This window comes from Chrysochloris asiatica, unplaced genomic scaffold (assembly GCF_000296735.1).
Source record: "Chrysochloris asiatica unplaced genomic scaffold, ChrAsi1.0 scaffold00077, whole genome shotgun sequence".
NCBI lineage: Eukaryota > Metazoa > Chordata > Mammalia > Afrosoricida > Chrysochloridae > Chrysochloris > Chrysochloris asiatica.
The window spans coordinates 11778169-11800647 of record NW_006408595.1 but is presented as its reverse complement, the minus strand read 5'-3'; the positions used below and the strand labels follow the sequence as shown (position 1 = coordinate 11800647).

General features: G+C 38.4%; 1 protein-coding gene across 1 annotated transcript in view; it reads left to right on the top strand.

The window, feature by feature from the left end:
• SCAF11 (SR-related CTD-associated factor 11) overlaps positions 1-22479 on the top strand; it is a 63306-nt gene that overhangs the window by 28769 nt on the left and 12058 nt on the right. Inside the window, exon 5 of the mRNA XM_006865350.1 lies at positions 2682-2746. Coding sequence (XP_006865412.1) covers positions 2682-2746 — 65 coding nt within the window. The remainder of the gene's footprint in view (positions 1-2681; positions 2747-22479) is intronic.

Here is a 22479-nt window from a genome sequence, read left to right as displayed (position 1 = left end):
CTGGCCACTTGCCTTGATGTTTTCTAGGGAAACAATTTGTTTGTTCTTGTAGTAACAGTCCATCTGCCTCCATTTTTCCTGCAGGTCTTTTTTTCAAGAGGTGTTTTTTATTCTTCTAGCCGCTTCAAGGAGTGTCTTTTTAAGTTTGAACGGTCTTAAGTGTTCATTTAGTGGTAATTTAAAATATTTGTTGAATTGAATCAAACAGGTGCATATGGTTCTTACTTAGCCTATCTTGAGTGTAAGAAAAGGCTCAATGGTTTTGAGGATTTAAAAAGCAACTAGTGAAGTGTCAAGTCAGTTTCGACACATAGTAACCTTGTTTAATGTTTCTGAGGCTTTACATCTTCTAGGGAGTAGAAAGCATCATCTTTCTTTTGAAAGGGGTGATAATGATGGAAAATTTGTTGTATTAAGGAAGGGTCAGTTCAGTTGTGGCTCTGTGGGTTAATGAGCCAGACTGCAAAGCTGTTTGAACTACAAGCTCGGCAGTTCACGCTCACCAGTTGCTCCTTGGAAACCCTATACAGGGTTGCTATGGGTTGGAACCGACTTGATGGCACTTAACAACAACAACAGCAGTTCAGTTGATAACCAGCAAAAGCAAATTTATATAAACGAAAAGGGATTTTATGCTAAAACGGCTCTGCCCCATTCAAAGATGGCAGCTCACTGCTCAGTAATGATAGCCAAACACACTGCTTTGCATGTGTGTGACCCCGTCAGTGGTCCTGCCAATAACCCAATTTCACAATCAGGCTACTGAATTTCCGAGTCTTCTATAGTAGGTCTTCTACCTGTAATTTTTCCTCTTCAAGTTACCTGAATTGTAAAACTTCAAGACTGCTCCTGTTTTGCTTGTTAGTCGTTACAGAATTGGTTCAAATCTGTTTGAAGCCCTGGGTAAAGGACAAGTAGGAGTTGTCCATATGTGTGCACTCATAATTCAGGCACTGCCTATAATGTACAGAAATTTAATTCATTATTGCGTAAAATGTTCTAAACGTAAGTCTGCTTTGGTTTGAAATATATTTCGAGCTGTCCAAAAGTTGTATTAAGTCCATATATTGTCAGATTCATAATTAATGCTATAACCCATTAGTATATTTCATCAGAATACTGATTTCTTAGTAAATTTATTTAATTACTGAAACAGTTGACATAGGTCCCTGAGATTTATTGAATCCTGCCACAGATTTATAACATTACAGTTCCTTCGATATTAACTTTTAGGGAGTTAGGACTTCTGAGAATCTAAAGAAAGCTACAGATCCTGTCTGCCACCAGCAACAAAGAAGCATATTTATAAATGCAAAATTTGTCATAATTTCAAGGGATTAATGAAACAGCTATTCCAAGGAATCCTACCTCTGAATCTCCCAGAGTGAGTGAGAATTGATTAGGTTAAATTGTAATAAAATTTTCATAAAACTTTCTGAGTGATACTGGTTTTCCATTTCCATGAGCGTAGTGGAGAGTAGAAGGAGCTCTGGTAATGTAGTGGTTATGAGTCAGGCTGCCAACCTCAAGGTCAGCAGTTTGAAACTACCAGCGGTTCCACGGGAGAAAAATGAGGTGTTCTGCTCCCTTAAAGATTTACAGCCTCAAAAACTCTGTGCAGGATCACTATGAGTTGGAATTGACTCCACAGTACTTAACAACAACAACAAGTGGAGAGTAGAAGTCCTTCTCCAGGTATGAAGAAAAATCTTTCATTTTTGTTCCTAGCTGTCGTCAGTATGCACTTTTGTGCTCTCTCAGAATTACCAGTTCTCTTGGATCTTGTAAGTGTAGGGGTCTGTACTATATGACTTATCTCTATTTGGATTTAGCACAGCTGAATAGGTCCACCTGTTTTAACTGCTTTTTGGGGGGTTTTGTAAGGATTTGTTGTTAAGTGCCATCGAGTCAGTTCCAACTCATAGCATCCCTACATAGGGTTTCCAAGGAGTGGCTGGTGAGTTTGAACCACCAACGTTGTGGTTCAAACCAACCTTGTAGTCCAGCGCTTTATTCCACAGCGCCACACCAGGACTAAGAATTTGCTTTTGCCTACCATGTCTTATCTTAGAAAAATCTATCAGCTATGGGATATTAACAGTGCATTATTTTTAGAGATCTCTGAATGGTTTTAGCATTTCCTGTCATTCATTCATGTGCTGGGTTTCTCTAACATACAGACAAGATTCATTCCATATTGCCTCTCCCTTTTAGAGTACTAAAACACTACACAACCCATTTCTGATACTTTTTAACAGTTCCAGAAAAGGGATTGAGATGATCTTTTATCTTGGTAGTAAACTTCTGTTTTAAGACATTTGAATAGGGAGTGGCAACTAGCCGTGCTTTCCTTGCTTACAATTTCCTTCTACCCCTTTAAGAGTAAGTAATGTCTGCTCATCTCTTCTACATGGCATGGTAGCTAGCCAGTCAAGACCAACCAGTAAGGCTGTTGTTTAAAGACTAAGGTGCTACAACTTACTATACATAAAAATTTGTAGCTTGACATTCTAACATCTTGCAGGAATCTATGAGAATGTTACTTAAATCATTTACCAGATTTTCAAGATAGTTAATAAAATTTAGTGTATAATAGATTTCTTTGATGGACAATAAATTGAAAATAAATAAGCAAAATTAGCATTTTTTAATTCTTCTACCTGTTTTATTAATGTTTACAGAAAAAAAGCTACCATAAGAGAAGATCTATTAAGTGCACAATTTTTTGACTTGAAGATTATACATAGTAAGTGACATTTTGCTTGTTTTCTACCTTTTTTTGATTTTTAATTCAGTGCTTATTCCAGAGTTCTTATTAATATTTTGGTTTGGAAAATAGTCTTTGTGCACAGAACTCCACTGAGCTCTGCTTGTTATATTAGTGTCTGTATAAATTTTGTTTCCATGGAGTTATGTGTACTATTCTCTGCCTGCACCTTCCCCACTCCCTCTTTTTTTTCTTTATGCTCAGCTTAGAGGGAGGGGGGCTATATGTGAAGAGTCCTACTCCCAGCCCCACCCCACCCCCCACCTAACTGCTTGGCATTTAGCAACCTACTCTGGTCTTACTTCACTCATTAGTACAAAAGCTCCTAGGGAAAAAGATTAAATACCTTGTGGGCCAGGAATTGTAAGTAGTAGCAAGGCATGTCTGCAACAGCAGGAAAGTAATTCTTAATTCCCAAATATAGTCATGGTTTGACTTCTAACCACATATCTGTTGGAAGCTTTGTGTGCACCTTTTGCATATTTAATTACATTGATATTACTGTTGTGCCATGGAGTTAGTTGCTACTCCTTCTTGTTAAAGTTGTGGGGAGTCAGTTGCGACTGATAGCGACCCTGTATAGGGTTTCCAAGGAGCAGCTGGTGGGTTTGAACTGCCAACCTTGTGGTTTGCAATCCAGTGCTGATTCCACAGTGCCATACCAGGAGTGACCCTGTATATGGTTTCTGAGGAGAAACTGGTGAGTTTGAACCTCTGACCTTATGGTTCAGACCTACCTTGAGGTCCACCAAACTTATGGTTCAAACTTACTTTGAGGTCCAGTGTTTATCCTACAGCACCCCACCAATGCCGTGCAGTTGGTTCCGACCCATAGTGACTTTGTATAGGATTTCCATGGAGCGGCTGGTGAGTTTGAACCACTGACCTCGTGATTCAAACCGACTTGCAATCCAGTGCTTATCCTACAGTGCTACCCTGGGACTCCTGGTGAGCACATCTTTCAAGTGGGCCGGGACAGGCCCAGCTCTGTGGAGTTCTTGACTAGTCACCTACCCATAAACATCACAATGCCACCCCACCACCACCACCTACACACACATACACACACACACACACAGGGCGACCCTCATGCGCTTGGAGACCAAATAAAATAAGGTAACGCTTAGCGCCAGCTGGGATAGCCATTAAGGAACTCTGGCAGCATGTAGTGGATTACACTTTGGGCTACTGACCAACCGCAGAATAAGTAGTTCGAGTCTAGTAACTGCTGTATTGGAGAAAGATGAGATCTTTTAGTGCTCTGTAAATATTTACAGCCTCAGAAATCCTGTACAGGGTTGCTGTGAGTCAGAACCGACTCCATACCACATAATTACCACCACTAGGATTTGTTGTTGTTGTTAAGTGCTGTCAAGTTGTTCGAACTCATAGCAACCCTGCATAGGGTTACCAAAGAATGGCTGGTAAGTTTGAACCAACAACCTTGTGGTTCATACTGACCTTATGGTTGAGTGCTTTATCCTACAGCACCACAGCAAGGTGGCTGTTATTTAAAAAATGGAAACTAACAAGTATTGATAAGGATGTAGAAAAACTAGAATGTTACAGCCATTGTGAAAAACAGTTTAGCAATTCCTCAAAAAGTTAAAAATAGAATTATCAGTAATTTTCCTCTTTGTTTTATATCCAAGAGACTTGAAAGCAGCAACTCAAACAGACACATGTACACCAGTATTCATAACAGCATTATTCACAATAGCCAACAAGTGGGAACAAACCCAAAATTGCATTACAGATGAATGAATAAACAAAATGTGGCATAGCCATACAATGGAACACTATTCAGCTATAAGGAAAAATGAAGTTCTGGTACATGCCACCACATGGATAAACCCTGAAGCACGCACAGTGAAATATCCAACACAAAAAGACAAATATTGTGTGATCTCACTGATAATATCTATTCACAATAAATAGCCCATCAAGATAAGATCATTGATTACCAAGAGCTGGGGGAAAAGGAAAATGGTGAGTTTAAAATGTAAATGATAGTAAAATTTATTTTTCATACCTTAGTAAATATATAAGGAGCTCTGGTAATGTAGTGGTTACGAATCGGGCTGCGAACCACAAGGTTAGCAGTTCGAAATTACCAGCTGTTCCTCGGGAGAAAGATGAGGCTTTCTGCTCCCATAAAGATTTATAGCCTCGGAAACCCTGTACAGGGTCACTATGAGTCGGAACCGACTCCACGGCACTTAACAACAACAACAGTAAATCTATAGTGATTGTTTTCTGCTCGGAATTAATATGATTGTTTTTCTGTCAGTGCTATAGATTAGCATCCTTTTTTATGGATTGATAGCCTTTGCTTGCCAAGTCTAGGATCTGAGAAAATTTACTACTAAAAAAGATTAAGGGATATTGCAAACTTTCTCTTAGACCCACTTAATATGTTAATCTTAGTTTTAAGACCACTGTAATTTTCTTTGTGTATTTCCTGTGTACTCTTAACTGTAGAGAGAGAACTGTAGATATTAAACCTAAATTGTCTCAGTGTAGTGTTGTTGTTAAGTGCCTTCGGTTTGGTTCTGACTCAACAATCCTTCTAGGGTTCCAAGGAACTGCTGCTGGTGGTTTTGAATCAGGCTCAAACCTCCCTTGTGATCCAGTATATTAATTACCCTGTAGCACTGCATCAGTAATTCAATGATTTATTTTGATTTGATGTTTGTTTTATTTTGCTATTTAGAATGCAAAAAATATTGTTAATGAACTTCCTAGGTTAAGATACCTGGAGTCACTTTTTTAGTTTAGAATGGGTAGAAATACTTATTTCACTTTATGAATGAGTAATAAAATAATCTGGGTGACATAGTGGTTAAGTGTCTGGCTATTAACTCAAAAGTTGGTGATTTGAATTTAACCAGTAGGTCTGCAGGAGAAATAACTGGCATTCTGCTTTCATAAAGTTGTTGTTAAGTGCTGGCGAGTTGGTTCCAACCCATAACAAAACTTCATAGGGTTTCCAAGGAGCAGCTGGTGAGTTTGAGCCACTGACTTTGCAGTTCAAACCAACCTTAACGTCTGAGTGCTTATCAACTACAATGTCACACCAATAATCCTCCATAAAATTAACAGCCAAGAAAACTTTATAGGGTAGTTCTACTCTGTTGGTCCCTGTAAGTCAAAAGTCGACATGACAGCACTTGTTAAATGTCATCAAGTCAATTCCGACTCATAGTGACCCTGTACAGGTTTTCCCAGGAACAGCTGGTGGGTTTGAACTACCAACCTTGTGGTTCACAATCCAGTGCTTATCTTACAGCATCATACCAGGATGACACTTAGCCATAACAGCAACAATATAAGATTATTGATGACTAGGGAATTTTGAGCAAATGTCTTAGCTGAACTAGGCTGATTTGAGTGTAGCTGTGGCTCTGTTGGTTAATGCGCCAGACTGCAAAGCTGTTTGAACTGCAAGGTCGGTGGTTCAAGTTCACCAGCTGTTCCTTGGAAACCCTATACAGGGTCGCTATGGGTCGGGATTGACTCGACGGCACTTAACAACAACAACATGTCCTAGTAAGGTGCTATATAGGATAAGCACTGGTCTGCTGACCTCAAGGTTGTGGTTCAGATCTACCAGCTGCTCCTCAGGAACCCTACACAGAGACTGACTCAGCAGCACTTAACAACAACAATAACAGGTTAACTGATTACCCATTTAGTTACTATTCTGTGGTGTTACTTCTTTACTTGAGGTGGGGGGATAGATTATAAAGTCAATGCATAAGACTAAAATAGCATATATAGAAAGTCTCTTAGAAAGATGCCATGTTGGAAATTTAATCTGTTCTTTCAGTAAATTTAGAAGAGTAGCCAGTTTTACTTCCTGCATTAATATAGATTACCTACAATACTTCGTCGTACTCTGGTGACTTGCATGTTCCTTTGATTCTAGAAGCTATGCCACTGGTATTTTAAATACTAGCCGAGTCACCTATGGTGAACAGGTTTCAGACGAACTTCCATACAAAGAAAGAGAAAGACTAGGAAGGAGCAATGAACTATTTCCAAATATTTAGTCACTGAAAACTTTATGAATAGCAATAGAACATTGTCAAAGAACACCAGAATATTGTCAGATATTATTGTCAGAAAATGAGCCCCTCAGATTGAAAGGCACTCAAAATGCAACTGGGGAGGAGCTGCCTCCTCAAAATTGAGTTGTCCGTGATGACATGAATGGAGTCAAGTTTTTGGAAACTTCATTTGCTGATGGGTTCACAACTCAAAATAAGGAGAAACAGCTATAAACATCCATTAGTAATTAGAACACGGAATGTGTGACGTCTGAATGTAGGAAAATTGGAAGTTATCAAAAATTAAATGGAATACATAAACATCAATATCCTAGGCATTAGTGAGCTGATATGGACTGCTGTTGGTCATTTTGAATCTGAAAACCACATGGTTTACTACTTCTGGAATGACAAATCTAAGAGGAATGGCGTAGCATTCATCATCAAAAAGAACATGTCACGATCTGTCTTGAAGTACGAGGATAATATCCATACATCTACCAGGAAGACCAGTTAATACCAGTATTATTCAAATTGGCATACTAACCAGTAAAGCTAATGATGATGATATTGAAGAATTCTACCAACTTTGTCAGTTTAAAATATAAAAAGCATGCAATGAAGATGTACTGATAATTACTATTGATAGGAATGCAGAGATTGAAAATAAAGAGGAAAGATCTGTCTTTGGAAAATACGGTTTTGGTGATAGAAAAGAATGCTGGAGATCACATGATAGAATTTTGCAACAAAAATGACTTCTTCACTACAAGTACCTTTTTTAAACAACATAAAAGAGGACTATATACTAGGAAAGGAGCTCTGGTAGCGTAGTGGTTACGAGTCAGGCTGCCAATCTCAAGGTCAGCAGTTCAACTCTACCAGCGGTTTCGTGGGAGAAAGATGAGGTGTTCTGCTCCTGTAAAGATGTATAGCGTTGGAAACTTTCTACAGGGTCACTATGACTCGGAACTAACTCCACGGTACTTGAGAAACATATACATGGAAAGGAGCTTTGGTAGCATAGTGGTTACAAATCGGGCCACTAACTTCAGCGTCAGCAGTTTGAAACTACCAGCTGTTCTGCTGGAGAAAGATGAGGCTTTTTGCTCCCGTAAAGATTTACAGCCATGGAAACTCTGCACAGGGTCGCTATGAGTCGGAACTGACTACACGGCACATAACCTCAACCACCGTATACATGGACCTCACCAGATGGAATACACAGAAATCATTGACTACACTTGTGGGAAAAGATGGTGGAAAAGCTCCATATCATCAGTCAAAACAAGGCCATGGGCAGACTATGGAACAGACAATCTATTGCTCATATGCAAGTTTAGTTTAGAATATTTTCTTACATACAGTGAAAGGATAAATATAAAACCAGTGATAATAAGTACTTTAGAAAAGAAGAAAAAAGGGATTAAGGATTGTGACACTGTGGAGATGATATAGCACGTAAGATGTAAGGAAAAGTGTCTCAGATCATTTAAATATTTGTTCAGTGGCCCTAAGGAGGTGTAAAGGATTACCTATAACGATGTCTTAGAAAAGCATGTTCCAGGTGAGGGAACAAGAAGTACAAAAGCTCTGATGCAGGAGCATTCTTGTATCAGAAATGACAAGGGGGTCAGTGTAGCTGGGATAGAGTTCGAAAGGTTGTTGTTGTTAAGTGCCGTCGGGTCGCTTCCGACCCATAGCGACCCTGTATAGGGTTTCCAAGGAGCGACTGGTGAGCTTGAACCACCAACCTTGTAGTTCAAATGGCTTTGCAGTCTGGTGTGTTAACCCATAGCTCCAGGTAGAGGAGGAATAATAAAGACGTTGTTGTTGTTGGGTGCCATCAAGTCGGTGCTTATGCACAGCAGAACTAAACACTGCCTGATCAATAAAGATATTAGGGGACTAAATTACTATGCTGTCTGACATTTTTCTCAGATCATTCTGACTGCTAAGGAAAGAATATATCGTAGGAGGGTGTTACAGATTTGATTGTTGTTGTTGTTGTTGTTGCTAAGTATCAATGAGTCGGTTCCGACCCATAGCGACCCTGAACAGGGTTTCCGATGCTGTAAATCTTTACGGGAGCAGAACGCCTCATCTTTCTCCCGCGGAGCAGCTGGTAGTTTCTAACTTCTGACCTTGCGGTTCGCAGCCCGATTCGTAACCACTACGCTACCAGTGTCAATTTGGTTAGGTTATGCTTCTTAGTAGTGTATAATTACCCTCCATTTTGTGATGTGATCTAATTATTAGATGTGTTGTGAATCCTAACTTCTATAATGTTAATGAGGCAGGATATAGTTTACAGGATTAGGTTGCATTTTGTGTTTGAGTCCGTCTCTTTTGTGGTATAAAATGAATTGGGAGGCCAAATGTGTCTGGATAAAATCAGTGCTCAGCAAAGTTTAGAATCACAACAAACCACTTTCACTAGGCCGCCTTGTGACTGAGATGTTATTCAAGAGTTGTGTAATGATCGAGCTAATTGCAAAGAAGCTGAGGCCTCATGTACAGAGAGAGTTTGTAAAAGAGTGCATGGTAGCTGCTGCAGAGTTGTTAGCACCCGACAAAGTAAAATTGCTTCAGAATGTTAGTTTGTCTCAGAGACCTCCTCGGATCAGATTATTGACTTATTAGTACAGATATTGAAAAAACTAAATTAAAGGCTTCTGCAGGAAATCTCCAGTATTTCTTTCTGGCTTGAGATGAGAATAGACATAACAAATACTGCCCAACTGACCGTTTTCATTTGTGGGATAACTGCAGTTTGACACTCAAGAGGAACTAATGTTCGCAGAAGCCGTGCATTGCGATAAAACAACCTAAGCTAACATTTGAAAAGTTCAGTGGTCTTATTACAGGTGAATTTCAAGCCATGGTTGGCTAACAAAAAGCATTAATTGAATTTGTCAAGAAAAACTGAATCATCTCAGTCTTGAGCCAAGTGGTGTAATTATATGCCACTGCATCATGCACCATGAACTTCGTTGTAGTTCAACAATGTGATGTCAACAGTAGTGTCATGCATAAATTTTGCCAAAAACGGGGTTTAGCAGCCGCCAGTTGAAGGAATTATGAATGGTTTTTACTCTGAATTCAGTGATCTTGTTTATCACGGTGAATAGCAGTGGCTGAGTCTCAGGAACATGTTCATGAGGTTTTAAAACTGTGTGATGAAGTCAAGCAGTTCATGGAGATGAAGGGAAAACCTGTCAGGGAACACAGTGATAGCAAGTGGCTGTGTGATCTAGCGTTCATGGTGGACATTACCAAGTGCCTCTCAGAGCTGAGCGTCAAGCTGCAGGGCCCAGCCAGGTTCTCAGCTCCCTGCTTTTAAAGCTGAAATCTTTTGAAGCTAAATTAAGGCTGTGGAAAGTGCACCTCCATGCATTTCCCCACTCTAAAAGGACAAACACCTTTTATGACACTTGGATATGCTGGTGAATGTGTGAAACTAATTGAGGCATTTAATAAAAGATTCAAAAATGTGAAAAGTAAACAAATGGAATTGAACATCTTTGCTACACCATTCAATGTGGAACCAGCTGATGTGCCTGATAATCTACAACGCGAATCATTCTGCTGCAGAGTGATTATGAACTGAAAGTTAAGAACAGAAACCTTCCGCTGCTTGAGTTCTATAAGTGATCATAGGCAGCCGATCAATTTTAAGTTGATCATTTCATATGGCCCACAAATGATGTTATAAATATCCAAATGGCCCTTGGCAGAAAAGTTTCCCCACCCTTGCCTTAAACCAAAAATATTCCCTGAAGTCTTTTTTATACCAAACAGCAGTTTAGCTTTGCTAGTAAAGAATGGAGCATTGTGGTCTTTTAAAGAACTGTATGAGATCAAATTGACAACAGAAACTTGAACAGTTAAATGGGAAGCTTGAGGGCAGTGCGTTTATATTAATGGGCTGAACCATTTGATAAGGAAGATGCGATGGCTGTACATTTTGAAGAAGTGTAGTCAATATCGCTCAGTTATACATGTAGCAATATTAAACAGTTGTTGAATCTATATATATTTTGTTGTATATAATTTGAACCTCACGGTCAACGGTTCAAACTCACCAGCTGCTCCTTGGAAACTCTGTACAGATTCACTGAGAATTGGAACTGACTCAGCAGCCTTAACAACAATTCTCTTTTGGACATGTAAAATACCTACTGTATAATCAAGTAGGGATGCTCTGAAGAAATATAGATGCTTACATATCAAGGTGTCCTGGTGTGGCACGGTGAGATAAAGCACTAGACCGCAAGGTCGGTTTGAATCACAAGATTAGTGGTTCAAACTCACCAACTGCTCTTTGGAAACCTTATACATGGTCACTATGAGTCAGAACCAACTCGCCATTTGATAACAACAGTTACATCATTTCATAAGCATATAAGATTCTTTTTTTTTTAAAGGCTATTCTGATAGTGTGGTACTGTGGGTTAATGCACTGGACCATAAGGTCAGTTTGAACAACAAGATCGGCAGTTCAAATTGACCAGCCGCTACTCTGAAACACCCTATACAGGGTAACTATGAGTGGGAATGCCTTGACAGCACTTAACAACAACAATTCTAATGGTGACTCTTGTATGTTAAGATCTGCTGATTTATGCTTAGCTTCTATGTTAAACTGACAGTTTCTTCCAGCTGTCATTTTTCCCACCTAAATTTGGCCAAAAAAAATTAAGACTACAATGATCAGAAATAAGACTGGAAAGGGAGATTGAGGTCATCATAGAGAAATTTGACTAGCAAAGCTAAAATTTCCATACATTATCTTACAAGGAGTATGCAAAAAGACATTATTACAGGTTTTGGGCGTTTTTTACAATAAGGTAAAGCTATTTTGTCATTAATTGCCATTCACGGAAGCTGCAGACAAGAAATCAAACAACATATTGCATTCGGCAAATCTGCTACGCCAAGACCTCTTTCATTGAAGTTTTCAAGAGCAAAGATATAAGTTTGAAAACTAAGGTGCACCTGGTATGTATTTCCAATCACCTCATAATGCATGTGAAAGTCAGACAGTGAATAGTAAGACCATAGAATTTATACATTTGAATTATGGTGTTGGAGGAGAATATTAAAATACTGTGGACTTCCAAAAGAACAAATAAGCCTGTGTTGGAAGAAGTACAACCAGAATACTCTTTACAAGCCAGGATGGCCATACTTCATCTTTCATACTTCAGACCTTCATATAATCTTTCCTATTATCAGGATGGACCAGACACAGGAGAAGAATATCATGCTTAGTAAAGTTGGAGGGTCGGCGAAAAAAGAGGAAAACCCTCGATGAGATGGGTTGGCACAGTGGCGGCAGTGATGTACTCAAGCGTAGCAATGACTGTGTGGTTGATGCAGGACTGGGCAATGTTTCGTTCTATTGTACATAAGGTCTCTGTGAGTCGGTACTGACTCGATGGCACCTAAAAACAAGTGCCATGGAGTCAGTTCTGACTCATAGCAATCCTGTCTATATAGGGTTTCCAAGGAGTGGTTGGTGAGCTTGCACTGCTGAACTTGCAGTTCACACCGACCTGGCAGTCCAGCATATTAATCCGCAGTGCCACACCAGAATTCCTGTGAAGACTAAAAAGGAGCCCTGGTGGCACAAAGGTAAAGTGCTAGGCATTTAGCCCAAGGTTTGGTGGTTTGAACCCACCCAGCAGCTCTGTGAGAAGAAAACCTATGGGCAGTTCTACTCCATCATATGAAACAGCTATGAATCAGAATCATAGCAGTGGCAGCCAGCAACAACTTGGTCAAAGATATAACAAAATAACAAGAAAACAATTGTTACAGAGCATCTAAATCTGTAACAAGAGGAAGTAAACACTTTCCTCGGAAGTTGTGCTATTAAGGTTTATTAGTCTGTCCTTTATATGATCAAGGAGCCCCAGTTGCTCATTGGTTAGGAGCTCAGCTGGCTTATTAAACTTGGGTTTAATATTCAAATTTCATAATTCATCTCTCTTGCCTTTCCTAAATAAACTCCGTTGTTTGTTTTTAAGTGTCGTCAATTATGACTCACAACAGTCATGTATAGGATTTCCAAGGCTTTAAAGCTCCGCAGGAGCAGAAAGCCTCATCTTTCTCCTGCAGAGCAGCTGGCAGGCTGGAACCTCGGAACTTTTGGTTCCCAGTTCAGTGCTTGTCATACTGTAGGGAAGTTACTTTTTTTAGAGACATTTCAGAATACTATTAACAAATTATGAAATTTGAATATTAAAGCCAAGTGAATTTTAGATCTAGGCAATGATCGTTGTGGTTGTTAGCATATAAAAAACAGCCAGACATTAAATACCTATGTGGCCCAAAAGAAAAATCACATCTCATCAGTGTACTGATTTATAGGATATGTAAGAACAGAGGAGCACGTTAAATGACACCAAGGAATGGGAATCAGAAAAATCTTGATTATAAAATAAACGACCTGATTACTTAAATCAAAAAATGCATGGATTCAGTAGCTCAAAAGAGGGAACAAATCTTTACAGCGAGGATCATTTCCATCCCCTTGATACAGAGTGTGGACAGGAATGGGCAACTTGGACACTGGCTACCCAAAATGGGGGACTACAAAGGCAAGAAGTGACTGGCTTAACAAGATTTCAAGAGGGAGCCTAGATACAGAGGGCAGAAAGGAAGGTAGAATCTCCACTCTCTCGGTGGGGCTGATGAAAGGAGATGGGGATAGGTCTCATATGGCACAATAGTGAATAATTGTTATCAGGACTGACTGTGAGGATTGGAAATGTAAAGGTAGACATTTTCTGTCAAAAGAAGGGGAGTGGTTGACTTTGCAGTCCAGGAGCGGAGGTCTCTGGGACCATCAAGGGAGAAGAGCAGAGTGCAGGACCCTAACCAGAGAAACAGTGACGCCAGAGATGGAGGCAGAGATGATGACATGGAGTGATGGAGCGGCTGAGGACTCTAGACACAGAGAGGGAGAGGGTCAGGGGCTGTGTGCCAACGACCGGGGGGCAGGCTTGCAGGGTATATACCCTTTGGTTGGTTGATGATGCATGGAGGGGATTGTAACCATGGCAATAGAACAATATACGATAGGATGAACGTAAAGCTCATGTTCTTCTGTGTAAACTGTCATATAGTTCACAATAATCTGTAGATTAAAAAGATAACCATTCAGCTGCTCACAAAATACGGATTTTATCTGGGTTCCTATTTTAGCATTTTAAACAAAGGGAAAAAAATTATAAGAATGGGGGAAATTGACCACTAGATTCAAAACAAATTAAAATTGGACATTAATTGTGAACATTGGTACATGGGATTTAATTATGCTGTTCTCTGTACTTTTGTACTTGTTTGAACTTTTCTGTAGTTAAACTTACTGTGAGAATTGAATTGGCCATTTTGCCCCCATATTGTACATAAAGTAATTATAGGTCTTGCAGTTAGCTTCATTAAAATGTATTACTGTTTTATTTTTGTTTTCTTTCAAGGAAACTTTAAAGTTTCCTGATAGTAGTAATATGTTTTCTACATAGCATTTCCCAGGGTCTTATACACATATGGGTAATGGTTATTAACTATTTTTTATTTATTGATCTTGAACACAGTTACCTGATAATTTATAGATGTAACAAACAGGAAACGGAAACTCATAACACTTAATAGTAACATGCATGACAATTTCAGGACATTGTACTCTGGTGAAGGAAGAAAAAACTGGAAGCGATTGTGAGGAGCAAAGTGTGCTTTAGATATAATAGTTATGTAACAGATATAAAGCTAAAATGGCTTTTACATTTTAACTCATTCTGCTCATGAGTGTCATTATGTGGGGCAGTTTCCTGGATTGCTCCAAATCCTTCATAAAGTTTAAAATAATTTTGAATGGTTAAACTCTTGACCAAGATCATATACATAATAATTGGGTCAGCCTCAATTTGACCCAGTCTTCTGACTCAATATACAATGCTGCTTTCCTTAGCAGAATAATATATTGTTAATATTGCCCACGTTAAGCCTCTGACTCTATAATTGTCAGTACCTTTATACTTCAGATTATTTACTTGTTCTGATAGTTTTTCTTTGGATGCACTTTTTTTTTTTTCTTAAATGATTTATTGTGAATTATGTGATTTGGATGCACTTTTGAACTCAAAAACAGTTCTGACTGTAAAATCAACTTTGTTATTTTGATAGCATATTGTCTGCTTCCTATTGTAACAGAATAATTATCATTGATGGCCTTATCTTTTAGAAATATAATGTTTTGTTAGTCTTTTTGTTTGTTTCAAACTAAAGTGTATAAGGAGCTCTGGTAGCAGTGGTTACGAATCGGGCTGCGAACCTTAAGGTTCGCGGTTCGAAACTACCAGCCACTCCGCAGGAGAAAGATGAGGCTTTCTACTCCCGTAAAGATTTACACCCTCGGAAACCCTGTACAGGGTCGCTATGGGTCGGAACCGACTCGACGGCACTTAACAACAACAACAACAAAGTGTATAAAGTATGCTATATTATTAAAATCTTTCAGAGTTTTAGCTTTTAGTTTTTACATTCCTTGTAAGAATTCTTAGATACCACTTTATAGATAAACTGCCTCACTAGGAAGCTCTAAAGAGCCTGAAATGTTATTTATCATTGTCTCAGAGTTTAGGGACAGTAATGAATCTGTGCAACAGAATTCTGACCTTTGACTTTTCTTTAATGACCTTTGACTCTTAAATGTTGGAATTTGATGACTAATAGTAAAGATAGAGTTAGTAGGATGAGTACATCTTTATTGTTTACCCAGTTATACTGAACAGAAACAGTGGTATCATAAGGATAATTTTAATTATTTTTTATAAAACAATTTCTTGAGGAAATTTTTTGTCTTGTTACCTAGGATTGCGTAGCAAGATTTTAGAAGCAACTCTTGTGTAACTTCTCTAAGATTTTTTGAAGTGGTAAAGTACTGTTCTTGAAACACAAATGTATGGTAATTCTACCTGAAGTTATTTATCTTACGTTATACGCTGTTGTTGTTATGTGCCGTGGAGTAGGTTCCAACTCATAGCGACCCTGTCCCGGGATTCCTAGGCTGTAAATCTTTACAGGATCAGAAAGACTCATTTTTCTCCTGCAGAACCGCTGGTAGTTTCAAACTGCTGATCCTCAGGTTAGCAGCCCGATTTGTAACCACTATGCTACCAGAGCTCCTTGTTATACACTAGTTGAATATTATTGTTAAGTGCCATCAAGTTGATTCCAATTCATAGTGACCTTGCGTACAACAGAATGAAACTCTATTCTAATGAATAAGCCAGAAACCCACTATCAAAGAGTTGACTCTAACTCATAGTGAATCCTGTATAGAGTTTTTGAGTCGGATGTGACTCATAGCGACCCTGTATAGGCTTTCCAAGGAGCAGTTGGTGAGTTTGAACTGCTGACATTGTGGCTGACTACTTTGTGGTTAGCAGTCCAGTATTTATCTAACAATGCCACCAGGGCTCTTTATTCTAATGAATTTGTTGTTAGTGCCGTCGAGTTGATTCCGACTCTTAGCGACCCTGTATATAGGGTTTCTGAGGAACAGCTGGTTGGTTTGACTGCTGACCTTGTATTTCACAGTCCAGTGTTGATCCTACAGCGCCACACCAAGAGTCCATTCTAATGAATTGTTGTTGTTAAATGCCGTCGAGTTGATCCCAACCCATAGCAACCCTGTATAGGCTTTCCAAGGAGCAGTTGGTGAGCTTGAACTGCCGACTTTGCAGTTCAAACAACTTTGCAGTCTGATGTATTAGACCATTGCGCCACACCAGACATATGAAATTCTTATATCTGAACTACAAATTATTAGTATAAAATTTTATGTTAAAACTTCAGAAAGACTTAATAGATGATTTTATTGGAAGTGAGCTACTTGAGTTTTATACTGGTTTTCTATTAAGTCACCTGTGACTCTAGTAAAATTCTGTTTCCTCATATAAGAAGGTGCTATTGCTAGCCTCCTATTGTTGCAACAGAGAGGGTATTGTGAAGGATTAGACAGCAAACTAGTTTTTAAGGAAATGCCATTTTCATTCTCTGCTCATATTAGATAACTGAAGTATCATACTTGATTATTTTTAATCTCCATCCTGTACTTTGTTTCTTGAAATGAACATGAATGTTGGTTTGGGCCAGTTATTTATTATTGATATCATTTACAAAAAGTAGTTCCTTAATCAGTTTAATTTTGTTGACTTTCCTAAGAGTTCAAAAATTAATTCCAGTGCAGTCTTTCTCAGAATTCTGCTGTAGGGTGTGTATACTTCACTAAAAATGAGAATTGAACCAAAGGAATTAAGTGAGATTCAGATAATTCCAAGCTAAGAAAAAGAAAGGAAATTATCGAGATGATAGTAAAGGGCAGTCCTGTTATCTAGAGTGATAGCTGAACATTAGCTTTTAGTGAATTACTAGTTCAGTTTGGAGCAGAATAAAGGAGAAGAGTATTTCCATGCAAATGAAGAGCAAGCTTAATGGATTAATTGATTGTGAACAAACATGTAAAGAGATGGTTTATGTACTAGAGTTAACTAAATTAATGTTAGATACTGAAAACTAAAGAAGCTCTGGTAGCGTAGTGGTTACGAGTCAGGATGCGAACCTCAAGATGTGCAGTCCGAAACTACCAGCTTCTCCATGGGAGAAAGATGAGGCTTTCTGCTCCCGTAAAGATTTACTGCCTTGGAAACCCTGTACAGGGTCGCTATGAGTCGGAACCGACTCAACGGCACATAACCACCACCACCAGTGATAGATAGGAAAGAAGCACAAGAGAATGCAAGATAATTGTTGACTATGATTACAAGAAAAATAATCATAGTTCTAGTAACTGGTTAGCTGTGAATGTTTTAATGCAAGATGTATCAAGTATTGATACATACTTTAAAAAAAAAAAAAACTACAGACACTAGGATAGAGACAGTAAAGAGGTTAGTGTGTTAAGTGTCATCGAGTTGATTCCAACTCATAGCTACTCTGTATAAAGTTCCTTGAGTTTGAACCATGGACTCTGTGATTCAAAGTGACTTTGCAGTCCAGCACATTAACCCACATCACACCAGGATTCCAAATCTTCCATAAAGTTTAACAACAACCAAAAAAAGGATAGTTCCTAAAACAACAACAAAAAAATCAAGATAAAGAGTAGTGTTGTTGTTAAGTGCTGTCAAGTCAATTCCAACACATCACGACCCTGTATAGGGTTTCCAAGGAGCAGCTGGTGAGCCTCACCCACCAACCTTGCAGTTCTTACGACGACTTTACAGTCTGATGCATTAACCCACAGAGCCACACCAGGAGTATAAGGATGTTATTTAGAAATAAAGAATTAACAGAACAAGGGGCTACAGCTGAAGTAGTGCCTTTGGGGAACAGAAATCAGGAGTGGGGATTTCTAGGTATAGCCACTATAGACTCTGTTTCTTTAAAATACCATTTCTGGTGAAAGTTGACAGTAAACCAGGTTCTTTTTTGACAATTTCTATACAGTTACTTTTTCATAATGTGTCTGTATTTTCTTTGTGTTCTGGATGTTTTGTTTACTTTTGATTTTATTAAGAGTGCTACTCATTTTCTTAAAGTGTGTACTTGTATTACTTTGAATAAAGGTAAAATGTAACAAAATATATACCAATACCATCCAAAGGTAGATTAAAGTAAATTTGTGGAAAAATCTCTGAGAAGCTAATTTATAGAAATCCACCAATAATTGAAAACACTAGCTATAGACTATATTCTGTAGTTACGTAAGAATTGCCCAAAAATATATGACAAAGGTTTTAGAACAGATATTAACACTCGTGTTGGCCAGAATACTAATAGTTTTGCCAATAGCGACTATTCTGTGTAATGATAGCTTTCTGAGGTAGACTTGTAAGTGGAAGATTAATAAATAAGCAGTACATACTCATTAAGTATTGAGTGGTTGAAATCTGAACCAAAACTTCTCAGCACCTTTAGTGCATAATACACAACAATTCTCCGTCTGGCTGAAAAAAATCGTAGTTATAAAAAAGAATATGGCTAAATACCTGCCATGTCATTCAGAGTAAGCATACCTTACTAATGTTGTCGTTCCCCCTATATAACTATCACTGTTTAGCCCAAAGTTGGGCCATAAGGATAAGTTCCTTTCCAGACCTGAAGGGTGATTGAGGGCTATAGTCTTAGGTTCCTCCCATCTCCTGTAACCACTAAGACAAGTCTCTTATTATTATTATTATTTTAAAAAATAATTTTGAGTTTTGTTCCACACACTCTGCTTCTCTTTCCGGGACCTTCTAATGTGATCCTTTTCAGAGCAATTGCTAATGGTAGCTGGGCACCATCTAGCTCTTCTGATCTCAGCATCATAGAGACTGATGTTCGAATGTTCCTTTAATCCGTTGGAGTAATTTATTCCAAGCAGGTTCAAGTTTCAGCACTCTTCTGTCTTCACATAGAGAGACTTATAACTGTATTTTAGATGGCTACTCATAAGCTTCTAAGATCCCATATGCTACTCACCAGAGTAGGATGTAGAACATTGTCTTTGTGGACTATGTTATGCCATGCCAGTTGAATATGGTGTCTCCTAAGACTATGGTCCTGAGCCCCCAGATCAGCTACTCATTGCTTTAAGGTGTTTTCATCATTTTGCTGACTGTAAATACTCATGTACCAATATCCTCTTTCAAACTCTTATATTATCTGTAGAATATATGTACATATCGTACATTGCCACACCAGTAGTGTATATAATATATATAGTTGTTAAGTGCCATCGAGTCAGTTCTGCCTCATAGCAACCATTTTCAGAGGAGCAGCTGGTGTGGTACTGTAGGATAATGCACTTGACTGCAAGATCGGCAGTTCAAACCCACAAGCTGCATATATTCGAGGGTAAATAAAAAAACTGCCAGCACTTTGGTTATATTAAAACGCCCATCCACATCCATGGGTGATGACAACATTGAGCATTCACATGAAATGATTCTGTCAAATTGATGAGTGACAGTGGATATTGTGGCATATCATTTGCAAATCAGCCACAGCTCTGCCTGTGAAATAATCCAGGACAGACTTGGGTTTTGGAAAGTTTGTATGAGATGGGTACTGAAACATCTCATGGAAGAACATAAACAGGAATGTTTGGACATCTGCAAACAAAATCTGGACTAATATTCAAAAGAATATATAAATTTCATTTAAAAAATCGTTAATGGAGATGAGACATTGGATTCGTCATTATGAGCCTGAGAGTAAAAGGCAGTGTGTGGAATAGAAACATCCTCAATTGCCAACCAAGAAAAAGTTCAAAAGTCAACTATCAGCTGGAAAATTGATGCTTAGAGTTTTCTGGAATTTTCAAAGGCCAGTATTGGAACACTATCTGGAAAATTGCCTAACAATCAACAGTGCTTATTTCCGTGAAATGCTCACTGAAGAGCTGAAGCCTAAACTTCAGATTAAACCGCAGAGGACTGCTGTCCAAGGGCATTGTGATCTTGGGTGACACCTCAGCCCACACTGTTGACACTGCAAGAATTTCATTTTGAGGTGTTAACGCATCCCGCCTATAGGCCTGATCTGACTTCATCAAACTTGCACCTGTTTGGTCCCCAGAAATCAGCCCTTCGAGGGTGGAGATTCACCTTGGATAAAGAAGTGAAGACCGTGGTGCCTTTGTCACTTGCAGCTTAGCCTAAAACATTTTTTAATAAGGGAATATGAAAACTTGTTGACAGATGGACAAAATTTATTGAAAAGCAAGGAGATTGTGTTGAAAAATGACGCATTTGTCTTTTCTCAAAGTTGATTAAAATAAATTCTGCAACCAGCATGCAGATGATTTTTTACTCATTTGTGTGTGTGTGTGTACTACTGGTGTGGCGCTGTAGAATCAGCACTGGACTTCAAACCACAAGAGTCAGTAGTTCAAACCCACCAACTGCTCCTCGGAAACCTTATACAGAGTCACTATGAGTCATAACTAATTTGACGGCACTTAACAACAGCATGTGTGTGTGTGTGTGTATTCCACTCTTTTCCCATACCCATTACCACACATTTTCAATAAACGTATTTCATAGATGTGTTCTCAAGAGAAAGAGATGCTAATTTACTGGAACTCAGCCCCCTCTCCTCACCAATACACACACTTGGATTTAAGTTTGTTTCACAGTTCTGAGGATGATAACAGTACTAAACCTACAAGCAGATGTATATAGTAACCTAACAGGAAATTAGTCTGCTAATAAGTAGAAAGTTATTTATTATCAGGTGTATTTACTGACAGAAAAACTAAATATATATGGTCTGTTATAGCAGAAAATAGGTTTCTCCTAGTTAGGGTGATTTATTTAGAACAAAGTCCATTTGTGAGGCAAGCAGAGCTGAAGGCTAAAAAAGACAGTTGCCATTTGCACTTTATTCAGAACTCTGAGCAAAGAGCAAGAACATTGCCAGCAGCATTTTTTTTTTTTTTTTTTACTGTAATCCAGCTCATGAGCACAAATCTATTGATAAAGTTGACTAGCAACACACTCCTGATAGTAAAGAGTAGTAATCTTTAAAGATGTAAACACGATTTTTGTGATTAGCAAAAAGTATCCTTAATCTCCCTTAGTCCTGAAAATAAAGGATAGATGGAAGAACCCGTGAAAAATTTCCAGATGTGAAAAGTAATACAAACAAAAAAACAATTCATAAGCAGTGCAGCCAAAAACACACTGCAAGCTTATAATTTTCCTTCTAATTATAAAGTTTGAAGAGAAAGAAAGGTACTTAAGTTGAAGTGAGTACTAAGAGTGTCTAATTGGTGATCTGTGGTTTCTAAAGAACTGATAGCCCCAGTTCTCTTTCTTTGCTTATGAGCTGGACCATGAAGTCATCCTTGGTTATCTCCTATTTAAGGTGAGTTGATAGTTGTTGATTTTTTATACAATAACTGTAAATGAAGTACTAGATACATTATTGATATTAAATACTTTGACTTCTTGTATATATTTTTTGTTATAAGATGGTTTAAGTTAGTATACGGGGGCAGGAAATGTTGCCTAGAATTTTAATAACCTAAAGCCATTTTATACACGTATGCCTCATCAGATTATTATTGTCTCTTATGTTTTTCTCTAGTTGCAGATATGATAATATTAGCATTTAGGAAAATTAATATAATTGCATGTGCTATAAATTAAAAATGAAACGTTCACATAGTTCAGCATTCTCTTGACAATATGCTAGAAATCTTACTGGTTTATAACCTTTTAAAATAAAAGGACAAAGCGGCACTTATTGTTATTGCTGTTGGTAGGTGTCATTGAATTGGTTTCACTCATAGCAGAATCCTTTGCACAGCGAAACACTGCTAGATTCTGAGCCATCCTCACAATTTTTATGTTTGAGCCCATGGCTGTTGCCAATGTGTCATTGCTTCTTGTTGCAGGTCTTCCTCCTTTTCACTGACCCTCCTCTTAAGCAGTCATGATATACTTCTACAGGGATAGTCTCTCCTGATAGTAAGTCCAAAATAATAGAAAGTCTCACCATCCTGGCTTAGCAGTAGTTTTCAAACTATACTTCTTCCAACACCAGATTTGTTTGTCATTTTAGCAGTCCAGAATACTTTAAATATTTATTCTCCAACACCAT